The sequence below is a fragment of the Neoarius graeffei genome, chromosome 6 (genome assembly GCF_027579695.1).
Source record: "Neoarius graeffei isolate fNeoGra1 chromosome 6, fNeoGra1.pri, whole genome shotgun sequence".
NCBI lineage: Eukaryota > Metazoa > Chordata > Actinopteri > Siluriformes > Ariidae > Neoarius > Neoarius graeffei.
The window spans coordinates 45,466,351-45,486,582 of record NC_083574.1 but is presented as its reverse complement, the minus strand read 5'-3'; the positions used below and the strand labels follow the sequence as shown (position 1 = coordinate 45,486,582).

Here is a 20,232-nt window from a genome sequence, read left to right as displayed (position 1 = left end):
AAGTTTCCCCCCAGAGGAAGTGACATCTCTCGGTGCAGGTATCATGTGTATTATTAAGTCTTTGTGGATTTTATGCGGTTTCATAACAGAGTTAACAAAGTTAATAAGAACGTTGGGACGGATAAAAAAATTATATATATATATTTTTTTTCATTACTGAAATTTCACATAATACTTATTCAAGTTGAATGTATGAATCAGTAGCCAAAGACAGCCAGTAATGTGGAGGGAGGGGTGGGAGTCATTTAGTTAGTGTTTTATGGATAAATTGAGTCTAAAATGTATATCAAGCATTACTACTGGTGAAAGTTTGTCATAATTTGCATTATCGTTCAAAACTGATTTAATAAAGATTTCTTTTGTGGAAAATAAAAGGTTTATCTCAGAGACGTGAAGTGTAACTCAAATTCTTGAATGACCCGTATACAGTAAAAAAAAAAAAACATCCGCAAAGCTTTGATTCCGCTATCCCAACATTTTAGCTGTATTCAGCAGGTGGCGCTGTGATCAGTCCTCCACTTCCAGGTCGTTCCCAGCCAAAACAATATTTTGACAAGTTTTCGCGGCATTTTATGCAACTTTTGCAAACGATTGCCATTATCGGATCATATACTCACTGTGACATTGGTTTGTATAATGTTTCGCTGAAATAAGATAGAATTAACACATTTTATTGATGTTTAACTGGAATAGATGCTTATAAAATGTTGTCAAACGTACAAATACGCGAATTATCACCCATGCCACATCCATTATTGTGCTTAAGTTAGGGCTTGTGGTCTGGGTAACTGTGTCTACTTCACGCGGCCTGTAAGATACACTTGTGCTTATCATGCTTATTGATGGGCCAGTTATTGTGAAATCATAATGATGTTTGATTTTTTTTATATTAAATCACATACTTGAATAACCAAACAAATATTTCCTCAAAAGAATGCATACAGGCAGCATAGTGGTGTAGTGGTTAGTGCTGTTGCCTCACAGCAAGAAGGTCCGGGTTCGAGCCCCGGGGCCGGCGAGGGCCTTTCTGTGCGGAGTTTGCATGTTCTCCCCGTGTCCGCGTGGGTTTCCTCCAGGTGCTCCGGTTTCCCCCACAGTCCAAAGACATGCAGGTTAGGTTAACTGGTGACTCTAAATTGACCGTAGGTGTGAATGTGAGTGTGAATGGTTGTCTGTGTCTATGTGTCAGCCCTGTGATGACCTGGCGACTTGTCCAGGGTGTACCCCGCCTTTCGCCCGTAGTCAGCTGGGATAGGCTCCAGCTTGCCTGCGACCCTGTAGAACAGGATAAAGCGGCTAGAGATAATGAGAGATGAGAATGCATACAGAGCAAAAGAATGCATACATTTAAATTTTGATGAGTGCTGATTCTATATTGCTGTATAGTTCATATATTTAGGGATAAGAATTCTGGTAACAGAAATTAACACACATGGCTAAATTGGCTGTTGAACTCATTAATATAACAATAATATGGTTTTTGTGGGCATTATAGTTATTTGAGGCTCGGCCTGAATGATTTGAAGCCCAACATGGTTCATTTGAAGCCCAAGCGGTAGCGATAATTTATTTATGTTTTATTAGGTGTGATTGTGTGTTTAATATTAATCTCTTAATTAACGTCCTAGCAACTGGTAATAATTCTTAGCAATTGTAAAATTGTCTGCCACATCTACATTTTTTTTTAACTTGTTTAGTGAGTGAAATGAGTGACCACGATATCCGTGAGGGCTCCGATGAGGAGGAGGTGTTGAGTCGTGATGATTTCAATTCCAAAAACCTACCCAATAATAATATCCCTCATATTCCTTGAAAACTTTCAATGTTTTGAGGATGTTTTGAGTTGGGAATGTAAATTATGAGCCTCTTCAGTAAGTACATGTTAAAACACCAAACACCAATGCGAACAGAAATGAAATTGGACGTGTCCATTTCCTGCAAATATCACTCTAATCAACTAATGTCAAGGAGTCCAGGGGTTACACTCACAGTGACCAGAATGATCAAATTGACAAATTTATGATTTAACAGACTATTTTCATCACGAAAAACATTTACTTGATGGCTCCGTATCTTTAAAATTTACAAGATGTTATTAACCCCGCCGACAGTAGTCGGAGGGGTTATTATTTTCACCTGCGTCAGTCTGTGTGTGTGTGTATCTGTCTGTCTGTCTGTGTGTCTGCAAGATATCTCAAGAACCAATGGATCGATTTGGACCAAATTTTGTACGTGTTGCCAATCACCCAGGAAGGAAACCATTAAATTTTGGAGGTCAAAGGTCAAGGTCATGGCAGAACTTCGAAATTTTCGCCCAATGTATTTTAATAGGGAAAAGGCTGGGTTTGCACTCGTTAGAGTGTCCCTGTCTAGTTAAACTTAAAACAAACCACAATAAACCCTGAACAAACACTTTACTTTTGTTGGTTTGGGCTGTGCGGTGTCCACTGTTGTTGACATTGTTGAACGACCCGGTGACGCGCGCGCCACCTGTTGACTACTCCGCACATATCATAGCGGAACCGAAGCATTCCTAGATGTTGTATTCTGTAATATAAAAATAAATTTTACACACACAGTCTCATTCTGAAGTAGTAGACACCTCAAGCTTGTCTTGCTGATGTATGAGTTAGCAAGTTAAAATGCATATTCTGGACCAATTTCGTGTTTTTTTTATATGAAAGTATGTCCCTTTACACACTCATCCAGAAGGGTAATTTTGCACAAGGCCATCTGTCTACAGCAGAAAAAATTAAAATAACAAAATGCGTCTGGAAAAATCCCAAGGGAGTCTGGAGCCAGAATCGTGACGTCACCTGCGGAAGCGCCAGCAGGCTGCGCGAGCTTTGCATGGTTTCAGTGCACAGCCTGTGTAGACCAAGTGCTCCCATTTCTCTCTCATTGTCCGGTCTTTTGGAAAACGATGAGTACTAATCCCATCAAGATTGGTGTTGCTACACCCTCCTACGATACATCTGTTAACCATTTGAATAATTACGCAATAACTTTGAAGAAATTTGCAGAAAACTACCTGGTCGTTTTCTCATAAACAAACCAGCGCTGACGTAGGATTCAGAGGGAGGCGTCCCGCACGCGACGTCACGAAAATCAACGTTTGCCGGGAAATCCAAATGGCAAGTTTTTTCAGAGGCGGACCAATTCGCCTCAAATGGCTTGATTTCAACTGAATTTTTCTGGTATTGCGCAAGGTAAAAAATTGCAGCGAATGCAGAATGTTACAGATATTTGACCAAAGTTTAATATAAAATAGGAGAATTACATTGATCTTGCTCCTGAATTTACCTGTGATATGCACTTTAAAGGAATAATGATATACAGTACTATGACCAAAAGTTTGTGGACACCTATCCATCATGCCAGCCTTCCCCAAACAAACAGCAAATGGCTGTTCTGAAAGTGCTGGTGTGATGGTAAGAAACCTTTGGCTATAGAATGTTGCTGCAGTGGGCAGCATGGTGGTGTAGTGGTTATCACTGTCGCCTCACAGCAAGAAGGTCCGGGTTCGAGCCCAGTGGCCGGCGAGGGCCTTTCTGTGCGGAGTTTGCATGTTCTCCCCGTGTCCGCGTGGGTTTCCTCCGGGTGCTCCGGTTTCCCCCACAGTCCAAAGACATGCAGGTTAGGTTAACTGGTGACTCTAAATTGACCGTAGGTGTGAATGCGAGTGTGAATGGTTGTCTGTGTCTATGTGTCAGCCCTGTGATGACCTGGCGACTTGTCCAGGGTGTACCCCGCCTTTCGCCCGTAGTCAGCTGGGATAGGCTCCAGCTTGCCTGCGACCCTGTAGAACAGGATAAAGCGGCTAGAGATAATGAGATGAGATGTTGCTGCAGTGATACTCCATTGGTCCAACTGTTCAGGTACAGCTTACTTGTTCTGAATTATAGCTAAATCAAATCAATCAATCACAAATCACACAGTGCATATTACTGTACAGTGCATTTTATTGTTGCACGTAACGTACAGACAGCCTGGTTGGTTTGCTATGTTTAGTGTTTCTGATTTTTATGGATTAAAGGAAGGGACAGATAGAAATTGTCCTTCAGACATGCAGCTGTTGGCATATACACACAAAAAGCATGAGTACAATCCAACAAATATGGAAAATCCCCATTATCACATGCACATTAATGCACCCTCCTACCAAAACCGCCAATACTCTTTTGGTGTCTAGTATAAAAACTTTCTAGACCCTGCTGAAGACACAGTGACTCCTTAATAACGCGCTTCAGAACACAAAGCTTAGAGTCCGTATTGAAATTTTATAGCCTGCTTGAGTTAGGACTTGGAAAAAGAAAAGAAGAATCACAAATTCAACAGTAAGCAACTTTCATTATTAAATCTCAGTAGGACGTTGTGTGTGAAGGAGTAATGGTTCGGCGCTGAATAACCGCCTCAGTAATCCTTAAGAGAAGAGCAAAGGAAAAACATCTTTTCTTCACCACTCTACTTCAAATAAGCTGATTCTCTCTCAAGTGCTGCTGTCTGGATCCTCAAATGATCTGTTAGGCTACAGTACAGATACAGCTCCAGTCTGTGATGTGCACCGCGCTGCCATGGATTTACCTAAACGCAGATCTATTCATGCAGTAATAACACGGACAAAATTAATTGGCATTTCTGTCACTTCCCTAACAGAGGGATGCAATAACTGAAAATTTGCATCTGATGGAGAAGGCCAGAGCATCAATATCACTTGAGCAAGCTCTAGAATGTCGGAGGAATGGTCACGGAATCACAACGGATGGATGAAACTGCATCAGCGTACAGAAAAAGGCCTCAGATTAGGACAAATTGATGCAAAAAGAGCAATGAAGGATATGACATGGAATATCCTGGCAGTTACCATAGTAACTCCACCTCCATCTGCCTCTTAGTGAAGCCCTTGACGTGTTGAAGTGTACTATAATAGCAGTGGGCCCAACTCGGCATTCCTCCATTACATTCACACTCTGCTGGACAGGCGCCTTATAAAAGCGTGCTTTAAACACTGGCTTTGTTCTTCCACCTTGTGCTCAGTTTAAGTGAATATCATAAACATATCAAGATTTCAATTTTACTTCATTCATTCATTCATGAATTCATTTCCAGGGCAGTGCAGCTCAAAGGATCGGAGCAAAAATTCAATTTCACAAAATCAACATACTTTTTTTTTTTACAGGACGACAGAGTGAAAACAGATACATGAGCGCCGCTGTCTCGTCAAACTCCATTAGAGACAAAGGAATAAAGATGGCTGGAGAGGGTTAAATCTTTCCAAACGTAGACAGGAAAGCTGTCATGGATGCCATCTAACGCTTATACAAATGTGTTTGCTTACTCAGACGGTTTACTTAAGATACATTACAATCCATCTCCCAAATTGAACATTTATCAAGCACTGAGAGCACTTACTGTTAGTTGGGCGAGAAAAATGACCAAATAAATGAAGTGATTGCGGACCATCGTTCATTACAAATGAATCAATATATACATAAATCTAGAGTGAAGCAAAAACACATTCTTATCAATTGTTCACTTATCCACCACACTTCGCTTGCTGTATGAGGAGAAAAAATTGGCTGGCACGACACACTCGCACAAGTGAGTGAGCGAGTGTTTCACACTAATGGACATCACACTAATAAAGAAATCAGAGCCTCGTTTATTCCAGCAAGCTCCGCCCACCCGCTCTGCCTCATTCCCTCTAACGCACATTGCGAAGCAGGAACATGACAGGGTCTGATAGATTCTTCTCACTTCATTACTCCTAGTCTTTCAAAAACCACACAACAAGTCTGCAGCAAAATAATATTGGCGGAGGCGTTGAAAAGAACAGCACAAGCAAAATATCAAATGAGTGAATGATCTGAAAAGCGTTTTACATATTGACCTGGAAGGAAATCATTTTTAAACGTTAACTAGTGTTTATAATTGAAGCTCGAACCATTTCAAAGCTGAAATAACACCCAATATAAAACATGCATGCTATGACTTTTTAAAGCGCGTGTGAACCTGATATCCTCAGAGTTCACTCTCTGCAAGCTTCTGCTGCCAAGTTAGGAGTAGTTTTGGCAAAATGCTTTCGATCATGAATAAATGAGCAAATACTCAAACTCTTAGTGGGCATGGGCTGCTTTCAGAGTGATGTTTCATATTACCTACTCTGTCAAAAGTCACTGAAAGAAAAAGTAGTCTCAATGAGGCTGTAGCTCATACCGGACACTGTTATTGTGTGCAAGTTTGAAATCCGATCAATCCTATGAAATTGCATATGACCCCTGTGGAGCCGCGTCCATGGCAGGTGGCGCCACCCAGTGAACACTTCTTGTTGGAATACGTCTTGAGAGTCTTCTGGGTGAGTTTCAGTGAAAACATCCTAGCAGTTTACGAACAGTAGGGTTTGGTGTGACGAGTCACCCAAAATTTTCAAACGCCTATAAAATTGTAAATATGACAAGTGGCACTATCACTTTGAGAACTTTTATACAGCCCAACCTGGGAAACATTCCATATGAGATTGATCAAAATCTGATCACTACTGTAGGAGGAGTAGTGATTTTCATGAAATTGCACATGGCCCCTCTACACCCTCATCTCCATGGCAGGTGGTGCCACCTGGTTAACAATTCTTGTTGGAATACTGTCTTTAGAGTCTTCTGGGTGAGTTTCAGTGAAAACATCCTAGCAGTTTACAAACAGTAGGGTTTGGTGTGACGAGTCACCCAAAATTTTCAAAACACCGATAAAATGGTACAACCCCGATTCCAAAAAATTTGGGACAAAGTACAAATTGTAAATAAAAACTGAATGCAGTGATGTGGAAGTTTCAAAATTCCATATTTTATTCAGAATAGAACATAGATGACATATCAAATGTTTAAACTGAGAAAATGTATCATTTAAAGAGAAAAATTAGGTGATTTTAAATTTCATGACAACAACACATCTCAAAAAAGTTGGGACAAGGCCATGTTTACCACTGTGAGACATCCCCTTTTCTCTTTACAACAGTCTGTAAACATCTGGGGACTGAGGAGACAAGTTGCTCAAGTTTAGGGATAGGAATGTTAACCCATTCGTGTCTAATGTAGGATTCTAGTTGCTCAACTGTCTTAGGTCTTTTTTGTCGTATCTTCCGTTTTATGATGCACCAAATGTTTTCTATGGGTGAAAGATCTGGACTGCAGGCTGGCCAGTTCAGTACCCGGACCCTTCTTCTACGCAGCCATGATGCTGTAATTGATGCAGTATGTGGTTTGGCATTGTCATGTTGGAAAATGCAAGGTCTTCCCTGAAAGAGACATCATCTGGATGGGAGCATATGTTGCTCTAGAACCTGGATAAACCTTTCAGCATTGATGGTGTCTTTCCAGATGTGTAAGCTGCCCATGCCACACGCACTAATGCAACCCCATACCATCAGAGATGCAGGCTTCTGAACTGAGCGCTGATAACAACTTGGGTCGTCCTTCTCCTCTTTAGTCCGAATGACACGGCGTCCCTGATTTCCATAAAGAACTTCAAATTTTGATTCGTCTGACCACAGAACAGTTTTCCACTTTGCCACAGTCCATTTTAAATGAGCCTTGGCCCAGAGAAGACGTCTGCGCTTCTGGATCATGTTTAGATACGGCTTCTTCTTTGAACTATAGAGTTTTAGCTGGCAACGGCGGATGGCACGGTGAATTGTGTTCACAGATAATGTTCTCTGGAAATATTCCTGAGCCCATTTTGTGATTTCCAATACAGAAGCATGCCTGTATGTGATGCAGTGCCGTCTAAGGGCCCGAAGATCACGGGCACCCAGTATGGTTTTCCGGCCTTGACCCTTACGCACAGAGATTCTTCCAGATTCTCTGAATCTTTTGATGATATTATGCACTGTAGATGATGATATGTTCAAACTCTTTGCAATTTTACACTGTCGAACTCCTTTCTGATATTGCTGCACTATTTGTCGGCGCAGAATTAGGGGGATTGGTGATCCTCTTCCCATCTTTACTTCTGAGAGCCGCTGCCACTCCAAGATGCTCTTTTTATACCCAGTCATGTTAATGACCTATTGCCAATTGACCTAATGAGTTGCAATTTGGTCCTCCAGCTGTTCCTTTTTTGTACCTTTAACTTTTCCAGCCTCTTATTGCCCCTGTCCCAACTTTTTTGAGATGTGTTGCTGTCATGAAATTTCAAATGAGCCAATATTTGGCATGAAATTTCAAAATGTCTCACTTTCGACATTTGATATGTTGTCTATGTTCTATTGTGAATACAATATCAGTTTTTGAGATTTGTAAATTATTGCATTCCGTTTTTATTTACAATTTGTACTTTGTCCCAACTTTTTTGGAATTGGGGATGTAAATATGACAGGTGGCACCACCGTCTTGACAACTTTTATGCACACCCACCCGTGGAACATTCCATATGAGATTGATCAAAATCTGATCACTCCTGTAGGAGGAGTATCAATTTTCGTGAAATTGCATGCGACCCCTCTGTAGCCACATCCATGGCAGGTGGCACCACCCGGTGAACAATTCTTGTTGGAATATCGTCTTTCGAGTCTTCTGGGTGAGTTTCAGTGAAAACATTCTAGCAGTTTACAAACAGTCAGGTTTGGTGTGACGAGTCACCCAAAAATTTCAAAACGCCCATAAAATCGTAAATATGACAGGTGGCACCACCGTCTTGACAACTTTTATGCACACCCATCTGGGGAACACTGTATGCGAGTTTGATCGAAATCCGATCAATCTTGTAGGAGGAGGAGTAATTTTTGTAAATTGTGGACGGACGACACGTGATCACATAAGCTCATCTGGCCTGGCTTCCCCATCCTTCTCAACATGTTAGCTTCTGTATCACCCACAGTGGTGTTCATCTATGAGGTAATAGTCGTCTCAATGGGAATTAATCTCTCCCTAAAGACAGTGATGCGGCAGCACTTTAGTCCTGTAGTCTGCTCAGCTCTCAAACCTCTCCCACTGTCCACTCTACTCAAACACACAAGGTTCCCAAAGCACCAACTTTCATACTAATAATGCCGTCAATGCCATTGTGCTTGTCATCTTGTACATCTCTAACTAGCCGAGTAGTATCTCTGCCGTATAGCTGCATAGCATTCTGGAACTACACCCATCCACCTGCCATTTTATGCCATTATCTAAATCAGCCAATCCCTTGACAGCAGCACAATACATAACGTCATGCAGATACAAATTAAGTGCTTCAGTTAATGTTCACTTCAAACATCAGAATGGGAAAAACTGTGATCTCAGAGTGTGACTTTCACTGTGGCATGGGTGTTGGTGCCAGATGGGCTGATTTGAGTGTTTCAGAAACTGCTGATCTCCTGCGGTTTTCACACACAACTGTCTCTCCAGGTTACAAAGAATGGTGCAAAAAAAAACAAACAAAAAAAAAACAGAAAAAACCCCACATCATCATTGAGTGAGTGACAGTTCTATGGGTGGAAATGTCTTGATGATAAGAGAGGTCAGAGGAAAATAACCAGATTGGTTCAAGCTGCTAGGAAGGATATAGCAACTCATATAATCACTCTTTACAACCGTGATGAGCAGAAAAGCATCTCGGCATGCAACAGCAGAATCAAGAACAAGTTCCTATTAAGGTAGCCAGTGAATGTATAAATCCAGTGTTCGCTGTCTCCACTACTTCCACATTGGACTTCTCATTAATACGACAGTCACCATCACTGAAAAACGGTGAGAAAACCAGCGCTTGTTCTCTTGTTTTTAAGACATAAAATCAAATGTTCGTGTTTGTTTTTTTTTTCTCCTCCTAAACACCATTGAACCCGCACTCAATGTCCCCTTGTGATGTCACAGCAACAGACAACCGCTCTGTTCCAATGGGAATAATGAAAATGCAGCATGATAATTGTTATACACATGACAAATATTTCAAGAGTGTTTTAGAGCGGAGTTTTCCTTTAGTGACAGCAAGACACTGGTTGATAGATGCATCTGACTAGCGTCTTCATTTGGCATGTTTAAACAAGAAGCAATGGCACGCGAGACCAGTCGTAGAGTTAGAAATGTAACAACGTTGCTCACAATATGCTCCTATGTTTATGTGCACTTTTACACCTGACACTTTGTTAGGCTTTGCTGGGAGGCTTGATTGCCCTGCTACCAATATTTCACTGTCTGAATATCCATACTTGCTGGATGAGATGTGATTCACAACACTGCCATGCAATATTTCTTCATTTCAATTTTCTATTTACATTGTTTTTCAGTCTGGAAATTAACTTGACCCTGAGCCAGAACAAAATTGCTCAGCTCTGCCCCTTTCTTAAAAGTCATCTCATGTAGCATACACAGTACTGATCAGAGTAGGCGAGTTCAGATGGGAGAACCCGGACCATTTGCGTTGCAACTGCAGTTGCCTTTGACCTCCCAAACTACAGAAGGCGTTGAGATTATAACCTGTTCCTTTAAGTACATTTTTTTTTTTTTAAGATTTTTTTTGGGGCTTTTTCACCTTCATTGGATAGGACAGTGTAGAGACAGGAAATGAGCGGGAGAGAGAGAGACGGGGAGGGATCGGGAGATGACCTCGGGTCGGAATCGAACCCGGGTCCCCGGATTTATGGTATGGCGCCTTATCCACCTGAGCCACGACGCCCCCCTTTAAGTACATTTTTAAAACAGATATGATTCTTCAGTATGCAAACCTAAAACCTGATTCATTTGTTCAGAGTTTGCTATTCTTCTGGAACTGTGCGACAAGGCTAAGGACTTGTTCCGAGGCTGTGATGACTTTGTTGTGTAAATAGGCTCTGCTGTTGATTCCAGTCTCCTGCAGGAAGTAACGATAGTTGACCATGATGCCGCACGAGTTAGCGATGCCTCGAGGGCTAGTGTCGGCGTGCCAGTTGAGCCTCCAGAGGGTGGCGCCGTTCTGGAGGTGGAAGTTGGCGACGGGGTTGAGGGCATAACCACGTCGCTTCTCTCCATACAGATACCAAGCACACAGACGCATCAGGACTGGCTCAAGCGCGCGTGCCAAGCGGTCAGAGTGATGCCAGTCTCCAGAAGCTAGGAGGGAACGCAAGGCATCGAGGGCAGCAGCACCGGAATCTGCTTCTGTTGCTTCCTCCAATTCCAACCACTCGTGCTCAGAGAACAGCTCTGTGACACGGCCCTCCTTCCTGTACTGAGCCAGGAAACCCTGCAGCCATGATGTAAAGCCAGGGATAGGAGACAGGCTGGAGAACTGAGCCATGTGAGGAAATTCACTCTGGAGAAAGAGCAAAAAAAAAGGAAGTATATAAAATATACAATCAATCCTAATATCACACTTTTCACTACTTCACAAAGAACATGATTTGATGTGAAACTGAACATTGCAAGTCTGATTATCTGATTTGGGAAAATACTAAATGATATTTACTGACCTTCAGGAGTTTATCAAAAACTTTTTCACCTTGTTTTTTCCACTTTATTTTCAGATAAAAATATGCCACACCTGACCGTATTCCCAAATATTATCTCTATTTTCTTAATATAACTTTCATACAACTTACAGTTTTCAATTGCAAAGTAAACACCTCTATTCCAGTCATGACTGTGTCAAGCAACCAGGCATCAGCATTTATTAAAACGGGTTTTAAATTAAAACTGGTACTTTCAACACACCAATTTTGGCAAGTCAAAGAAAGGAAGCAAACTTTTACTTCGCATTTGATTAATGACACGTCGCACTGCACCTCAAAAACAATATATGTCCTGATGTGCAGTAAATATGCTGTACTGAATGTCACACCAGGAAACTCTGATGATAGGCATATAAATGATTGTGCTTTTTACTTAATATCAGTTTTGCAAAATACACCTGGCTACTATATTGTACCGACACTCCTTGCTTATTTATTGTGATGTACATCATATTAAGTTCTGTTTCCTGAATTGTAGGTGGTGCTCAAGACTCCTACTGTATTCATTGTTATCCTTGTTGTACATCTTGTATGTCAGAAGGTGAAGAAGAAGAACAAGAACAAGAAGGTGGTGGTGGTGGTGGTGAAGAAGAAGGAGGTCATGGTGGTGAAGAAGAAGAAGGTGGTGGTGAAGAAGAAGGAGGTGGTGGTGAAGAAGAAGAAGGTGGTGAAGAAGATGGTGGTGGTTGTGGTGGTGAAGAAGAAAAAGAAGCAGGTGGTGGTGAAGAAGAAGGTGGTGGTGGTGAAGAAGAAGAAGGTGGTGAAGAAGAAAAAGAAGCAGGTGGTGAAGAAGAAGAAGGTGGTGGTGGTGGAGAAGGTGGTGGTGAAGAAGAACAACAAGATGGTGAAGATGATGATGGTGGTGGTAGTTGTGGTGGTGAAGGAGAAAAAGAAGAAAGTGGTGAAGAAGAAAAACAAAAAGGTGGTGAAGATGATTGTGGTGAAGACGACGACGGTGGTAGTAGTGAAGAAGAAGGTGAGAAGGCGAAGAAGATGGTGGTGGTGAAGAAGAAGGAGACGGTGAAGAAGGTGAAGAAGAAGATGGAGATGGTAAAGAAGATGGAGATGGTAAAGAAGCAGGAGGTGGTGAAGAAGAAGAATCCCATACAGTACCAGTTAACAGTTTGGACACCACCTAATTCAATGCTTTTTCTTTATTTTTATTAATAAAAAGACACTTTGTGAAAATTCAGTCCCCAGGAAATTTTAGGGAGGGCGTGTTGGTGCTGAGAGGGTGAAGTGTGCGAGAGCTGGAAGAGCAGGTAGGTGTGAAAGATTTTTGGCCAACAGTTACAGAGACACATAAAACAGTTAATCATCGCAATCATCCCTGTGTGATGTGCTTGGTATCCATGATTATGTGGGTACAGCGTAATTAGCCTATTTTTTGCTCTTTTTTCATGTCGAACCATGTTCTTTTCACCTCACTTAACTGACACTGAACTCACATTTTCTCTAATTTACCTGGAGAGTTTTGCCCTTTTCAGGTGCTGTTACCCTGCTAAATAATATTTTTTTATACCGGTGTAGACGTGAGTCTAAATAACTTCCATCTCTGCCTCTTAGAAATTCCCTTTCTTTTGCAGTTTTGTTCCCAATTTTTACTTTCAGTCCTCTGTGCGCTTTAACTTTAATGGCGTTTTGTGGGCGTCAAAAGAGGTGTGTCATACAGCAAACTATACACAAGTATGAAAGAAATCAGTGTTCTGTAAATACGTGTGATAAATATAGCTTTCTAATTACAGGCATCTGCTCTGATCTCTCTCATTTGCAAGTAAGAAGAGTCTAACAGTACAATCTTACCATGCTGTAGAGATTAACTTTTATTAAAGGAGAACTGAAGGCAAATTTTGTATTATCAAAATCCTATTTCTCATTTTATTAAATATCGGAATGCATTTTTGATAGCGATATTGTCACTGCTATAGCAAGTTATGAGTGTTTGAAATATGCTCTGTAATACATCAGTCCATATGTCAAAGCAATGGCCGTAAACGAGATTCGTTGAGACCTGTACGAGACGTCGTAGGACGGAAGTAAAACGTACAGCGGAAATCCAATCAAAGTGACCGACACCTGCCAATGTTGTCAAGACGCGCATGCCCTCCTTCGAATGCTGATGTAATCAAGCCGGAAGTTTTGTTTGTTTTGATAGCAATCGGGAAAGTTTGAAAAAAGTAGGCAGTAATCGTCATTTAAACTTGTTTTTGTGCAATATTTAATTTGGAAAACGGTTTTCAAAATGGCGGCACTGACACCTGGCTGACACTTCACGTTTCGAAGTCTCGCACACGTCTCGTGAAGATCGCACAAATAAGTGACGCCTGCCGTGGACCAAACGAACTCAACACGGCTAAAAAACGAATAGGCCGATAAGTATCATATTTAATTGCAATTAGTTCCCAATACGAGTCATGATATAAGGTTACTAAAACTGAAAATGTAATTGAATAACACGTTAATTAAGAAGTAAAGCAAGTTTAAAAATGACCTCAGTTCCCCTTTAAGTTGTTTGTTGTCGCCTTTGACACTCCATAATAGCACATACGGGGATATGCAGATTTGCACTCGAAAGATTTGCACTCGAAAGTCTCCTTTCCTGTTCCATACAAGTACCTTTAGGCTGTAGCATGCACTACACTGGATATTAGAATCATTAGCACAAATATTACTGCATGCAAGTGCTAGTAAGGTTAAAGTGCAACTTCTGCCTCAACCCTGCTGGATAAATAATTGGGCTGTCGGCCTGCAGGTGTGTCAGATGTTACACATCTCTCTGCAGTGAATTGAACTCTGACCCTGTATAGCAATGGCGAAAGCTCTGCTCACAGCAAAGCCATTAATTCAATCTATCTGTCCTGCCTATAAGCGCTGCATAGGCTATAAACTATTCCTCCAACGACTAGGTTAAATCGAGAAATGGTACTAAAGTTATTCTTTTAGCATTAATGCCAGGGGTGGAAAATAGCTGAGAAGTAAAACTGTGCTACTGTACTTAATTACTAGCTTGGAAGATTTGCACTTTACTCATATAATTGACATTTAAAGGTCCCATGGCATGAAATTTTCACTTTCTGAGGTTTTTTAACGGTAAAATGAGTTCCTCTGACCTTCTTATGGTGATGATACACGGGGCAACTTTTTGGGCAATGTTGCCGAGCAATGTTGTTGGGCAATTGCGTTTTGACTCTTTTCTATTGTGATTGGGCAACATTGTTTTTTTCTGAATGGTTTTGATAATCTCTGGCAACTTTTTGAGATAAGCCAATCAGAACGCGAGTATCGAGTCATGTGACCTCCGGTGAGGTTCGGATCAGAAATTTCAAACAAATATGGCGGCCGCTCAGTGGAGTGAAGAGATGGAGAGACTCCTCATCTGTTTTTACGCCGGTAAGTTATTTTAATATTCTATATGGAGGAATTTACCTCACCAAAGCTCTAAAAAACAACAGACAGCTTGATTAAATGGCCACAGCAAAAATTAAGACGTCAATTTTTTTTAGCTAACTGTAAACTGCCGTTGCTAACTGTTGTTGCCCATTGTTAGTTGCCCTGAAAAGTTGCCCTGTGTCTCACCTAGTTGCCCGTTGCCAGCAACATTGCTCGGCAACATTGCCCAAAAAAGTTGCCCCGTGTATCATCACCTTTAAGTCACCCCAGTGGCTAGAAATTTCATAATGTGTAAACCAGACTATGCCCAACATTTGAGAATGGCGCGTCAAAATGGCGCGTTGATAAACTCTTCCCTTTACTACGTCAGCAAGGGAGATGATCCCCACGCCCCCCCCTCTGGATTCCCACCCACTGTATGAATTGCCCGCCCAGTTGTAGTGAGGAGACCATAGAGGACACAACATGGCATCACCTAAGCGAGCAAAACATGGAAATTGCGCTGTACATGGATGTGACAACACAGAAAAGAGTCTGTTTTTACTGCCGACGGGAGAGCCCCTGAAGACACAGTGGCTTAATTTTATTTACTTCAATAATACGCCGTCGAGTCTACCTAAGACGGTGTATGTTTGTCGGAATCATTTTCCTGATGAATGTTTCCACAACTTGGGACAGTACAGGGCAGGTTTTGCACATCAACTGTCACTGAAGCCTGGGTCCGTACCAAGCATCCCTGCCGCATCAGCCACAAACACCGAACAAGTAAGTGTATAACTGTTAAGTCGTTTTGCCGTGTTTTAAAATCGGTGCCACGTTAGCCTAGCAATGGCTACATTAGCTGTGCAGCTAACCGCTTCCTGCAGTTAGCCAGGTACTCTGCGCTACCAAACCAAAAAGCATGCAGCATGCTCTGTTAAACTGAGTTTAGTCTGGAAATTGACTGTAACTTATGAGCTTATGTTTTGCCGTGTTTTAAAATCGGTGCCACGTTAGCCTTGCAATGGCTACATTAGCTGTGCAGCTAACCGCTTCCTGCAGTTAGCCAGGTACTCTGCGCTACAAAACCAAAAAGCATGCAGCATGCTCTGTTATAATAGCCAATCAAAACAGTTTTTTACAAAGACACCCACATTCTTTTTTTTAAGTCACTCGTTCATTTTATTTGTTTGTTTGTTCAGTAAAAACCCAAACATTTGTTGAATTTATTTTATTTCCTCGCGTCGCACCTTAATGACGTCAGTGCACGGTATTTTTCCCTTCGCGGTTTGTTCCTTCTCTCTCGCCATAGTAAGACACCCACATCCGCTTGTTCTGACCCACTGGAGGTAGCGTCACAGTGCTGTTAGCCAATCAGAGGTAACACGTTTACATGTCATGAATATTAATGATAAGACCTGCCCCCACCCTCTACCCTTCCCCGCCTCCATGCTTCTCATTAGCAAAACGACGCACTGGGAAAAGCGCTGAAATGGGGCTTTCTCCCAGGAGGCTATATCTACGTGCTGAGAGTTCATTTCGAGAAAGGCTGTGGATATAACATCCGGAAACCTCCACGAGCCCGTTTAAAGCATCAACAAACCACCATGCCATGGGTCCTTTAAATATTGCACTCTTACTCAAGTAAATTCCCAAGAGGGACATACACATTTTACAGTATATACATGAGTGCTGATTTCCTGGGATCACACATCCTGGAAAGGCCTTGCTGATGAGAGGGGTCAACGGAGAATGGCCAGACTGGTTTGAGCTGAGAGAAAGGCTACAGTAACTCAGATAACCACTCTGTACACTTGTGGTGAGCAGAAAAGTATCTCAGAATTCCATCCATCCATTATCTGTAGCCGCTTATCCTGTTCAGGGTCACGGGCAAGCTGGAACCTTTCCCAGCTGACTATGGGTGAGAGGTGGGGTACACCCTGGACAAGTCACCAGGTCATCACAGGGCTGATACGTAGAGACAGACAACCATCCACACTCACATTCACACCTACGGTCAATTTAGAGCCACCAGTTAACCTAACCTGCATGTTTTTGAGGAAAACCAGAGCACTCGGAGGAAACCCACGCAGACACGAGGAGAACATGCAAAATCCACATAGAAAGGCCCCCGTTGGCCGCTGGACTCGAACCCAGGACCTTCTTGCTGTGAGGCGACAGCGCTAACCACTACACCACCGTGCCACTCCATCTCAGAATTCATTATGTTAACCCTTGAGGTGGATGGGCTACAACAGCAGAAGACCATATCAGGCTGACCAAAACCGGACAGCTGAAGACTGGAGAAATGTATCCTGGTCTGATGAACCTCGATTTCTGCTGAGGCACACAGATGGTAGGGTCAGGATTTGGCACCAACAGCATGACTCCATGGACCCAACCTGCCTTGTGTCAACAGTCCCGGCTGGTGGTGGTGTAATGATGTGAGGAATGTTTTCTTGGCACACTTTGGTCCATTAATACCAAACCAATCAATCATTGCTTGAACACCACAGCCTATTTGAGTATTCTTGATGACCATGCGCATCCTGTTATGTCCACAATTTACCATCTTCGAACACAATAACGCACCATGTCACAAAGCAAGTCATCTCAAACTGGTTTCATGAAAATAATGAGTTCAGTGTTCTTCATTGGTCTTCGCAGTCACCACATCTGACTACAATTGAGGTTTTTCACCCACGTGACCAAGTCATGTGATGCCTCGTTAGGCTGCCATTTTGGACATCATGGCTCGAATCAGTTTGAATGCGAGGAAGGCGACAAACGAAAAACATAAAAGAAAAAGGAGCGAGATGCAGAAAACACCTTCACTATCCAGCGACGTAGGGCATTTACAGGGCGAGCAGAGGGAGAGGTATTTACAAAAATTGAGGTTAGCAGGCTTAGAGAACGACGTTTACCTGCTTCCACCAGGATTGTTCACTGACGTACGGAAGTACACGAAGCCCTCGTCTTTACCTGACTTCGGCCCACATGATCTGTATACCTATGTCGTTAAAAACCCATCGCCATACACAGGTATTGATCTGAAAGCGTATAAGAGTTTGGATGCCTACAAATATTTTGTGTCAGGCTGGGTAACATGCCTACATCAGCGGGTCGTCCCTGGAGCCGGTGGTCGCCATCTTATTACAGCTAAGGTTTGTTCACATTTTCATTTACTTTCGGTCCTCAGGATAAACAAAATGTTATTAAATGTCATTGAAATAACTTCTTAGTCTGTTGAGACATGGCCCGTTATAAATTTGCTGTTACCAGGCAATGACCAAGAACTGTATTATTAGGGTCGGTGTCTGTGTTGTAGCAGTGTACTAGCAGCTAGCTGTTAGCACTAGCTAATGCCAACAACATAGTACCTGGTATGTTACTGTAGCAATGTTTACGTTCAGTCATTTGGATGACTGTTAAAACCTTTCAGTCTCAAGTTTTTCCTTTACTGTATTTACTAGTTTACTGTAATTATGATCCGGCAGCTATTTACACTGGATCCAGTGTAAATAGCTGCCGGAGCGCGCTCCGGCTTACTCCCCCCCAAATTAAGCAGCGCGCTCCGGCTTGCTCCCAGAGCACTCCGGGAGGAAGCCGGAGCGCGCTGCTTAATTTGAGGGTGAGCAAGCCGGAGCGCGCTCCGGAACCTCGGCCGGAGCACTCCGGGAGCAAGCCGGAGCGCGCTGCTTAATTTGAGGGGGAGCAAGCCGGAGCGCGCTCCGGAACCTCGGCCGGAGCACTCCGGGAGCAAGCCGGAGCGCACTCCGGAACCTCGGCCGGAGCACTCCGGGAGCAAGCCGGAGCGCGCTGCTTAATTTGAGGGGGAGCAAGCCGGAGCACGCTGCTTAATTTGAGGGGGAGCAAGCCAGAGCGCGCTGCTTAATTTGAGGGGGAGCAAGCCGGAGCGCGCTCCGGCAGCTATTTACACTGGATCCGGTGTAAATAGCTGCCGGATCATAATTACAGTAAACTAATAAATACAGTAAAGGAAAAACTTGAGACTGAAAGGTTTTAACAGTCATCCAAATGACTGAACGTAAACATTGCTACAGTAACATACTAGCTACTATGTTGTTGACATTAGCTAGCTTGACCTTCAAAATGGCGGACACTGGGGCGTCACGTGACCCTGTGACGTCAGGTGAACAACCTCAATAGAACACCAGTGCGATGTGGTAGAACAGGAGATTAGAAGCAGCTGAAAAATTAGCTCAACAACTTTTGATTGGAGGCTAATCAAAAGCTGATGGTACATTACATGATTTACGCGATTAGAAATTTGATGTTTGCGTGCTCGTGACATGATTGTATTTTTGTGTGACTGTTCGAGTCGGGTGTGAGCCTTTTGTACAATCCAAAACACACAGCAGGATCTTTCACAGAACAGCTTCCTCTTCGCCGCCATGGCTTTTACACACCTCCGATTCTGCACTATGACAACTATACTTAGCCATATCAACACCTCTGCTGTTCTTTTTCCTCACTTCACTTGGATTAATATCGAGACATACCCACCTTTGTTCACTCACACATTCTCTCTAGTCTATATTTAAGTCTGAGAAAGCAGACAACAAAACAAGCCAGACTGTCAGCTTAGTCCCTGAAGGGAAAGACTAAATCTGTCCCCCCCTCCCCTCCTTCTGCTTCTCCATCATTTATCAGCATTCTTTCCATCAAGCTTGTGGAGGAAGTGAGGATAAATGTGTCTGGGGGTCATTTTCTATTCATCAGCTAAATTTACAGAAAATGCACAGTCCGAGAGAGAGAGAGAGAGAGAGAGAGAGAGATTGTAAAGAAAGTGACAAAGTAATTGTAGAAGTGCCTTATGAGTACTGCACTGAAAGACAACTAGACCCGTCTCTCCTCCTCCTAAATCACAGGACGACCTTTTATTTAATTTAAGATTTTTTTTCTTGTTTTTTCCTTGCCCTCCATCTTGCATCCATCACTATAGCTGTTCCCCACTGGCAGAGCGAGTCACCTTCACCCCTCAGAAACACTCACAACTCAAACACCAACACTGTCCCTGTGCATACTAATCTCTCTCTCTCTCACACACACACACGCGCACACAATTTTAGAGGAGTTTTAAAAGGACAAATTGTGGAAAAGGTTGAAGCTCCTTATAATAATTTTGACTACAATGCAGGGCTTTACGTTAGCACCCGCCCACCCACCAAATGCAGGTAAAATTCGGCTTTGGCGGGTAATGACATGTTGCCTCGGTCACAACCGGCCGTACGTGCTCCTACAGCCGGTCTACGTGCAAAAAACGCACGGAGGACGCGCGTGAAACGCACGGAGGGCGCGTGTGTGACGTGCTGATTTTCGAGCCATAGACTGGCCGCAGACCGGCCGCAGAGGTTCTTTGTCATGTCAAACAAACTCTA

General features: G+C 42.7%; 1 protein-coding gene across 1 annotated transcript in view; it reads right to left on the bottom strand.

Annotated features, from left to right (window-relative positions):
• Nucleotides 1–8,254: 8,254 nt before the first annotated feature.
• The window catches only part of mlycd (malonyl-CoA decarboxylase), a 66,670-nt gene continuing 54,692 nt past the window's right edge, over nucleotides 8,255–20,232 (bottom strand). The window contains exon 5 of the mRNA XM_060923724.1: nucleotides 8,255–11,265. Coding sequence (XP_060779707.1) covers nucleotides 10,720–11,265 — 546 coding nt within the window. The 3' untranslated portion in view covers nucleotides 8,255–10,719. The remainder of the gene's footprint in view (nucleotides 11,266–20,232) is intronic.